Source organism: Manis javanica, chromosome 1 (assembly GCF_040802235.1).
Source record: "Manis javanica isolate MJ-LG chromosome 1, MJ_LKY, whole genome shotgun sequence".
Lineage (NCBI taxonomy): Eukaryota > Metazoa > Chordata > Mammalia > Pholidota > Manidae > Manis > Manis javanica.
In genome coordinates this window covers 1,640,684-1,650,995 of record NC_133156.1, presented here as the reverse complement: position 1 = coordinate 1,650,995, position 10,312 = coordinate 1,640,684, and the positions used below count along the sequence as shown (strand labels likewise).

Sequence of the window (10,312 nt, the reverse complement as noted above, 5' to 3'; positions counted from 1 at the left end):
CTCTCTAATATATATGTTTGTATATATATACATATATATATAATGTATATAGATAATATAAATGTGCATAAATATAAATATAAAATACATATGTATTAGAGAGTATTAGGATGTATTCTAACTATAGACTTTGAAAGTTTTTGAAACATCTCCTCTGCAGCTTACTTTCATACTTTCTTAATAGTGACATTTTATCTTTCAACAGTTCCTAAGTTTAGTCTAGTTTCTCTCTCTTTTCTCTTATGAGTGATGCTTTTGTTTGTTGTTTTTGTATTTTCTTAAAATCTCTACCCCAAAGTCATAAGGACTTTCTCCTATATTATCTTCTGGAAATTTCCTTGGTTTACCTTTAATATGTAGCATAATCTACCTCTAAGTGACCATACTCAACGGTGCTCTGCGGTGCCACCAGGTCATAAATCAAGTGTCCATACGTGTGTGTCTGTGTCTGAGCTATCTGTTCTGCTCCATTGATCTAGGTTTCAGTCTGCCCTGATATCGTGCTGCTTAGAGTATTGCACCACTGTGAGTCTTGACACACAGATGAGTTCTCTCAATGTGTTCTCTTTCTTCAAAGCTGACTTGGCTGCCTCTTTCTCTCCTGCATTACCATGTGCCTTTCAGAAGCAACTTACCCATTTCTGCTCACATATACATGCACACTCCTGGATTTTTGTTGTTTTGAACCTATAGATGAATTTGAGGTAAGTGTTAACATCTTTAAAATAGTAAGTCTCCATTCATTTAAGTCTCTAATGTCTCTTAATAATTTTATATACTTTGCATAAATGTCTTGCAGATTTTTGTTAGTTTTATTCCTAAATATATGAAACAGTTGATGTGATAGTAAAGGGTATTTTTTAAACATTTCATTTTCTAATTGTTCGTTGCTGATATATAGAAATTAAATTGATTTTGTGGACACCTTGCTAAACTCACTAACACTAATAGTTTATTATTCTGGATTTTTTATGTTCACAATCGTACCAGTCATGAATAATGACAGATTTATTTCTTCTCTTCCAATAATTATACAACTGATTTACTTGCCTTACTGAATTTGCTAAGCCCTTCCACACAATGTTGAAGAAATGTAGTAATAGGGAATATTGCTGTGCTGTTCCTAGTCTCAAAGGGAAAGCCATAAATAATTCACCATTGAGTATACTCTGTTATAGGTTTTTATAAATATCCTTAATTGAATCAAGTAAATTACCTTCTGTTTTCAGTTTGCATAGTTATTTTAAAGTCAGGATCTGATAGTTCTCTCTCTGGAGCCCCTGTCATGATGAGCAGAGTTAAAGACAAGCGACAAACTGGGAGTGAAAATATCTGTGAGTTATACAACAGAGAGCTAACCTTCCCAGAGAATTCCGGTAACATTGCCAGATTCCATTTTCTCACACATATTAGAGCACTGGTCCAGGCCACTGCAGTCAGGAATGTAAGTTTTACCAGTCCATGAGCCTAAATAAATTAGGTTTTTACAAAGCTAAATGCCTTCCTTTCAAAGGATTGTCTTTTCTTCTGTGGGTATGTTCTCTCTCATTTTAACAATAAAATACTATTTTTCTAACAAACCATTATTATAAAACACAGTCACTCAGGGGTTTTTAATGTTCTTATTTGCAAAACTAAAAATTAGTAACTTTTTGCAGGTCCCTCTAACTTCTTCAGTTCATCCTATTGGTGTCAGAAACCTCGGACCTCATCTGTGTATCGGTGACCCTCAAAGGACTGGCAAAGGAAAGGAAGCCAGAGCGTTACAGAGAAAAGGGGTGGTGATAAGGGAACCTTTGGAGATTATGGAGAAAGAGGACGTAAAGTAAAGCAAGGCTGTGCAATACCACGAAGCCAGGGCAGAGATGGATTTCTACTTGGTGACTGCGGTTGGCTGCGTTAGCGCTGCAGAGAACTCTGAAATGCTTACTGTATTTAGTAACAAAGAGGATATTAGTGCTTCTGGTGTGAGGAATGACAGCAGAGCAGCAGGTCCAAGACAGCATGCTTTTCAGAAGAAAAAAGGGTGGTGAGGACGTGGAGACACTGACTTGACTGATTTTTTGGGAGAATTTACTTTTGAAAGGAGAGATGTGTGCCTCTGTCCTCATGTGGACAGAGTAGGATTTGAGTCAATTGGGTGCTTGCTTGCTTGAGTGGTTGACTGGTTTAGTTGGTTGACTGGAGGAGATTGAATAAGATTAATGTTAACAGAAAATCCCTTAAGGGGAAAGACAGGAGTATTGAAAATGTAAGAGGTAAAGGAAATAATTAGCAGAAGAGAGATTCTGAGAAGAGGCAGTTAGATGGAATGCAGAACACAGAGGAGAGGCTACACTGAGGGCAGAAAGGGAGACCTGTGTCCTTGGTCCAGAAAAGATGCTTCCAGAATTCCAGCCAATACTGTGCAGTGTCTGCAAGGCTCAGCACTAGTCCATCAGTGTGAAGGGGTCCCATGCCCGTGTCAGGTCCACCGAAGTCTGGGATGCACATAAATCTATAATCCAATGAGACTCGAATTGGGGAGAATGACCACCAAGAGGAATAATAGCCAGTGAAAGTCCCTTGGGACGGGGCAGTCAAAGAATCCGAGAGGGATAAAGGGAGAGGCAAAGAGCACAACTGTCCCTTTCTGTCCTCTCCACATTTCCCATCAGGCTGCACCCTGTCCCCTGCACAGACACCCTCCCCATATCCACCTAACCTTCACACACCACAGCATTCATTCTCTGAGTTCATTGTGCTCAGGCAGCTTGTAGGAAGAACTAGTCTCTCAGACTCAAGCAGAACAAGACAGGTGTTTGAAGACTAAAAGGCAAGCTTTCAGCTAAAAGAAAGCATCTCTCAAGGTGAAGTGTATACAGTTTCCTGGTCAGTAAAAGAGATCGTTTGGGGAGACAAGCATTCCTTGTGCCCTTATGTGGATTTATGTGTGATCCACATAAATGCACCAGCCTAGGGGAGACATGGGGCTGAAATCTACCCCTGGTGAAAATGATATTGACAATTTGAAATTCACCTGTTTTCTACTATCAGTCAACATGTATCCAGCCCATACTTTATTCCACATAGGTATGTATCATTACCATCAATCAGTTTGTCTAAACATCAGACAATATCTGAAGAGGGAGATGGGATGACAGTTTTCTGAGAAAATCTGTGAGTAGAAGAAGCCTGAGGGAAATTGACAGGCATTTGGCTTGTCCTGAAAAATATGACAGAAATGGGGCTTGGTGACCTTCCTCGAAGGCAGGCATCTTTGAAATGGGAAGGAGGTGGGGTAAAAGTGTGCAAGAAATGGGGTCTGGATCTTGTACTTACTGACTGATGTGGCCACGCAATCCTGTCAGGGCAAACAGTAGAATAAAGGTGTAAGATTTCTAAGCTGAGGAAACAACACACAAGAGGCCAATTCCTCTCCACTCACCATCACATAAAAGCTTTCTTAGCAAGTCTTTATTGGTTTCCTTCACAGAAACAGTGAATCATCTGCCCCACCACGGTGGGCTTTCAGTGAGGCTCAGACATGTCCACAAAGTGGGACGGTCTCCATTGGGTGGACTCGAATGAGCTGGATCACCTTTGCTTCTCGTGGGGGCTGCACTGAATGGTGTGCCTTCCCCTCTTAGAGATCCTGTGTCCCAGGTGGGAATGGATGTTGTCTGACCCTTGACCTAGCACCTAGAGGGCATTCGGTTAACATTTGCTTGACTCTAAATGAGCGGTTTCCCTGGTGCTGCTCTTTCAAGAGCGACTGGCTCTCTGGCATCCATGGCAGAGGCTTCATCTGCATCTGAACAGGACCGAACTCCGCTAGGAGTGGTGCACTCTGGGAAATGGCCTCCCTGGCCTGGACCCTCTGTGGTCCCCAAATCCCTGGGGCCATGGGGTCGTCGTCTCTGGCCTCACTGTGGAGAGAGACTCAGCCAGAACATCAGGCTGATGGGTAAAGGCTTTGGCCAGCTGTAAGCAGGACTAACCCTGGAAGAGAATCAGAGAAAGCAAAGAAGGGCATGTACATCTCCTTGAATTCTTAAACTGAGAACCTAAAAAGTCGTTCTCACCTATTGTTTCCCAGTAACACAAGGAAAGTGTTGGTGGGCAGGAAAAAAACTGTCCTTGGGCAGTAGCCCAGCAGGCTTCAAAAAGCTATCAAAGAGTCATTTTAAGTCCCTTTGCACAGACATGTCCAGAATATTGACCATAAGAGAGAAGAAGAGAGACTATTCCTGAGTGATTTTCTCCAGTGCTCACACCTCCCCTCGGCTGTGTGTTCGGCAGGGGCCCCACAGAAATTGCTGCGGAGGCTATCAACATAGTTTTAATGTAGGCATCCTTGATTTTTATAACCCCCAACTTTCCATAAAAGCTCATTTTTTCCATTCCCACAGATGGCAGGAAGAATAGATAGCCGAATATACCCTTCACAGATGTCTATTGATTCTTTTTCATTATGTGCAAATACAGCAGGGATTTTTAATTATTTTTAAATTGTATGACAGAACAGAATGATAAATGGAGTAAATAGAAGACTAAACAATATTTTGTCATCGGAATAAAAATGTAAGCCTGAAGCTTTGGGAGGTTTAAATCTTGTAAGGGCCTCTTCCTTTGATTCCTCTTTTATTCCTAAAGGATCCATTAATTCATTCATTAATTAAAAAAGTTATTGAGCATCATGTACCCAGGCCTAAGTTACAGGATGGGGATTTAGGATGCAGAGGGCAAGGAGTAGGGGATAGATTTCATTTATTTACTTTCAATTCATATAAAATTTATACCTTAAGATGTCTTCAGGAAGATTTTCTGGGATGAAAGTGGGGAATTATGAGAAACGCAATGGACAAACTCTGCGCATGGCCAGTCTTCCTCCTCCCCTCCCTCACGCATCCTTTCTAGGTGTGACCCAGGTTTCCCACAGAAAAAGAAACTATCTTGATCCCTCTCATCTGTAACAGTTGAATGTTTGTTTCCCCCTAAGTGAGTCTGTCGCTGGGAGATGGGCATTACTTGGATCCAGCCCTCAAAGAACTCAAGGTTATCTTCATGGTAAATCTCATGAGGGAACACAAAATACTGTCTTCAAAATACCTTATAAGGCCTCAGCCTTCTATTGCAAAATTGTCTTTGATCAAACGTTTGAGCAATTTTTCTGGATCGTTAAGAAAGTATTATTATTAAAGGTTCATGAGGACATTTTCATTGCTTATTTATCATTAAAAGACCCCCATTAATTTTCAAAAGAGAGTTGAGGCTGCTTAAAACAGAAGCTGTAATGTCCTAGGGCAGTTAAGAGAGAAAAACGTGGAGAAGTAGAGGAAGCTTTATTACAGCTCCTATTATTTTTTCATAGAGGTCACAAAACATGGTGCAATGCTAAGGCACAGCAAGCCTCCCTCTGCACCACACCTTCCTTAAGTCCTCTTTTCTGAGCTTGTGCTGAAATTGCCTGTATGACAAGGTTAACTGAGAGCCCGGCAGTCTCCAGTACTTCACAAGCCTTAGCTTGGCCAGCTCCTGAAACATACTCATATGGGAGATCTTATCATTACTTTATTTTAAATATGAGAAAACAAAAGTTTAGAGATCAAGTATCTTGCTCAAAGTCACACCACTAGTGAGTGGCAGACAGAGAGAATTCTAATCCAGGCAGGTCTGATAATTTCCAGAGCACTTCATTAAGGTACATTTTTGAATAGTAGGTCACAGATCAACATAGCAGCCTATGAGTCCTTTTCAACTGAGTAAGTCAGAAGAGCAATGATCAGAGCACATCCCACATAGTAAAAGGCAAGAAGTATTTGAGAAATTGTTTTCAGTGGTGTGCATGTGCGAGCTTGCTTATTTGTGATACAAAACTTATTTCTAACTGTGAGTAACTCTCTTTAAAAAATTCCAAAACTGTTGCACTGAGATGTATTGATTCTCATTCATTCATGTCCCAAACATAGAAGGACTACTAGTTTTTATGACTCTGCTCTCTACAGAAATCTTTACACAAAAGAAATTAAGAGATTTAAAAATCTAAGACTCAGTATGCTTCTTGCTGGGTGAATAGGCTTCACAAGCCAAACTCCACAGGCGTGCAGCTGAGGGTCCCTAAAATAGTCACACCTGACTGGTCTCTAGTGCCTAGTTGCTGGTAGTAAATCATTCATCTGTCACTCCCTTAGAAGCAGAGAAAATGTTTTTTGCTTTTGTAAGAACAAAAATCCAGTGGATAGAAAGCATAGGCCACATCCCCACTTAGGAAAGGCCTAGCAGATGCATCAGCTTCTGGGGGACAGTGTCACTGTCACATTGACTGTCCCCCGGAGAGGGCCAGACTCCCTTTCTTTGCATTTATGGGATTTTGAGGGTCATTACGACTCAAGGTCTAAAGCTCAAGTAATGAGATCACTACTCTTCCTCTCTAATGAAATCACTAAAAGCTTAACATGCACATGTAGCTCAGACATGTCTTTAGTGCCTATATGAAATTCCTGCCTTGTGATAAGGGGCATTATTTGCTAACCAACAAGGGCCATCAGGCTCCACTATCTTTAGGAAAGCCTGGTAGCCTGCCTGGGTGGGGCAGCAGACCACTCCACGTCAGCATTTTCTTGAAGGACCCAGATGTAACAAGAGCATTTCCCGAAGAACCAGAGTCAGAAGTGCCGTCATAGTCTCAGGCTTCATTTTATCATCTTTCCATGGAAGTAATAACACCAACCACACAAAATTGCTATTAAGATTAAAGTGAGATAATTAGGATATGCCCAGTACAAAGTAGATGGTGCTCCACGAAGGTTTGTTCTCTATCTTTCCACTATATTAACAAACATCTTACCATTGACTCAAGGAAATTTCTGGCCATGATTCAGGGGCATGGTTAGGAACTTTGCAAACACCCCTCTCTTCCTTCAATTACTCATAATGACCTGTAGCCATGCCTGAGTCTACAGTCTCTTTAAATCAGCTTCTGTGACATTTCACCTTGTCCCCCTTTTTTAAAACTACGTGACTTCCACAATTTTAGTATTTACAAAGAACATACCTCTTTATTTTCTGAAAAGTACTGTTACAAAATTGAAAGACTGTCTCTTACGTCTAAATGTCTGGCATGTTTTGGTCATCCTATCCACAGAGCAGGACATGTTCTCAGTGCTAGTTATATGTCCTTACCGCATTCCTTCATTCAACCCAGCAGTTGTTCAACTCTTGTCTTCTCTTACGTTCTCAATACAGAGACTGTTGTCAGTTCATACTCATAGGGGACATATGCTTCTTGAAATGTAGGTTCCTGACTCAGTTGATGTCTTCAGAGCAGAGTGGTTAAGAGTGGGTCTCTGGGACTGGGGATGGGGGTGATTTAAACCAGCCATATGTGACTTTCCAGATGGGTGATGGCATTCGACCTCCTTACTCCTGAAACATAAAGGACAGTATCACCCAGACGTGGATGAAATAATAGCTGAGATAACCATTATGCAAAGGCCTGGCACACGGTAAACTCAGTGAGTGTCAGATATTATTACTATTAGCTCTCCTTATTCAGAGGTGGTTCTGCACTCCTAATTCATGCTTCAGCCGGCCTTTTGCCTATGCGTCTATTATTATATGTCACCTCAAATCCTTGTAAAGGACTAATTAGTAAGCAAATCCCTCTGTTCGATTCTGCTAGCTTTGATTTCATACAAAAGTAGCACAGTAGCTTGGGTTTTGTTTACTATTGCCTTCATCAAGTGGAGTCAAAATGGGCCTTGACTCCATTGCTGGTACGGCTGGTGTTGGGTTCATGATGGTGATTGGGTAGAACGTTCTAATTAAGAATTTCAAAGAAATTGTGCACTGAGAATAACATGAGACAGATTCAACACAGAGTGTTCCTGGGGAAGTAAAATGAATGGGTCACCATGACAAGAGCTCAGCCATATTAGCACTTTCTTGCTATTACATGACATTTTGGTCCCCTTTCCCTTAGATTTTGCACTGACTGAAGGCGGTACAGTCACTCCTTTGTGCACAAAAGGATATTTTCCCTGCGGGAATCTGACCAAGTGCCTGCCCCGCGTATTCCACTGTGACGGCGTGAACGACTGCGGGAACGGGGCTGACGAGGGCAACTGCGGTGAGTCCGCCTGATACCTGCACACGGAACAGTAATGCTCCCCCGGCAGCGGGGCGGATCTGCTCTTCTATAGGGAACACAAGTAATTGATCCCTGATTGATTTGTCGTGATGACCTGAATTTTCATAAAGGTTGCTGAAACCAGAAATACAGTATTATAAAATATATTATAAAATACAGAACAACAAGTATAAAATACAGTATTGTAGAATTAAAAATATTTTATAAAAATTGAAGTTGTATTTTGAAATCTCCTTGGATCCCCAGATTTTGATTTTAAATGGCTTCCTGTGGCTACCTCCTTAAGGATTACTAATATGGTTCAGTTGCAAGAATATCCTAATCCCACCCTGAGAATGAATTCATTGACGAGGTGTCCCCTCCTCATGTGCCCTGACCCGGAAGCTCCCCATCAGTCTAGGATGAGCACCTGGTCTGTGGCCACAGCATCCTAGTGTATCTGCTGTGATGTACTAAGGACCTTCTTGTCTTTTCACATACTTATCTCACTAGACATGGGTTCCTCGAGAAGAGTTTATTTGTTCCTGATTTGTTTTGCTGTCCCAGAGCCTAAAACAATGACGTCCATCGCAGGTTCTCAATCGGTGATAGGGGGCAGCCCTCTGGATGCCCATGGGCAAGTCAATCAAGCTCCTGGCCTTTCCTCCTCATGGCACGGGGATCAGAGATTCTGCAGGCTTATCTGCCTCATGAGGATATTCTGAATGCAAATTAGATAATTCCTACAAAGGCATCAAATTGAATCATTTAAAAAACCATTGAAAGTATTATAAGACAGAAATTAATTAAAGATCGCAGGGCTCAAAGGCACCTGTGGACAACATTTTAAACTGACTTTTCTGTCTGTGTGGACTTTGCTATCATACATACGATGTGTATACCTTTTTAAGAGCATATGCTAAAGTAATTATACTTCAAATGATGCCTCCTTTTTAAAATGAATATGATTTTATTGCAAAAAAAAAAAAAGAACCTTGGCAAATAAGCAAAATCATATCTTCTGACAAATTAAGAAAATATTATTTCTTTCAACAGGAATGGATAGCCTTCATGAAAAGGAATTTCATTTTTGCTTTATTAAAAAGATCAGGAGACATGACTTTTATCAGAACTCATTACATCTATCAATGTAATATGTAATGCTTATGCATTTGACAAAACAGAATTCAGATTATATTGTATTATTCTGAGGACCTCAAAATTAAGATAATTTAAAATGTCAGCATAGAAATAGGTGACAGTTTCCAAGATGGATACGTGTATGTAAAATAATTACTGATTTACATTGTATATTTCAAGATAAATACATTTGAAATATTTGTAACTGCGAAAAAGGGGAAAACTCCAAATGTTTACCTAGCTCTTTGTCCCTTACCATTGATGTTATTAATACTTAAACAAATTTTTAATTGATTTCATTATCAAATTTTTATACTTTTGCTTTGTAGTTTGATATTTGGTTTATAGAATAACTGACACATATTCATAACTATTTCACAGGAGACACAAGTGGATGGGCAACTATATTTGGCACAGTCCATGGAAATGCTAATAATGTGACATTAACACAGGAGTGCTGTAAGTGGTATTGGTTCAAAGACTCAGTATCAGCTTTGCAAGCAACACGGTTTGTGGCTTATGGATTTATATGGGTAGTGTGATAAATTCCCTTTAGAATTTCAATATCAGTTCAGTGTATTTCAAGAGTCGACTCATCTGTTGTTTGCCCATAGGCTGAAAAGAAAGAAGAAAAAGACATTCTCAATTCATGATCATTTTATGTATTAGTCTATCATTGCAAGAATATATAGGCATTGAATGATTGTGACAAATAATAAAGATCTTATTCCCTCTAATTATTTCCTTCAATAAAGATATTGAGCACTAACTACTTTCCAGCCCCTACATCAGACACTGAGACTACCGTAAGATGTGGTCCCAACCCACAAATACATAGTTCACATTGCAGTAAGAAAGACAAATCCTTACAGAGGCAGGAAGGATACACTATTAATGCTAAATTGGAAGATTTATGTTTGCACAGGCAACGTGGACGCCCACTGGTAGAAATGATAGCCCTGCTGGGAGTGGGGGAAGATCCACAGAAAAGATGACAGTGAGATGGACTTTGAAATCCTTAGATGGAGGGAAGGGTAGGAGGTAACAGGATGAGCAGGAAAG

General features: G+C 40.4%; 1 protein-coding gene across 1 annotated transcript in view; it reads left to right on the top strand.

Moving 5' to 3' along the window:
* The first annotated feature begins 249 nt into the window (after positions 1 to 249).
* Positions 250 to 10,312, top strand: part of LOC140847691 (relaxin receptor 2-like) — a 43,394-nt gene continuing 33,331 nt past the window's right edge. Inside the window, 4 exon segments of the mRNA XM_073228789.1 lie at positions 250 to 270; positions 7,129 to 7,143; positions 7,906 to 8,110; positions 9,632 to 9,709. Of these exon segments, the coding sequence (XP_073084890.1) occupies positions 250 to 270; positions 7,129 to 7,143; positions 7,906 to 8,110; positions 9,632 to 9,709 (319 nt within the window).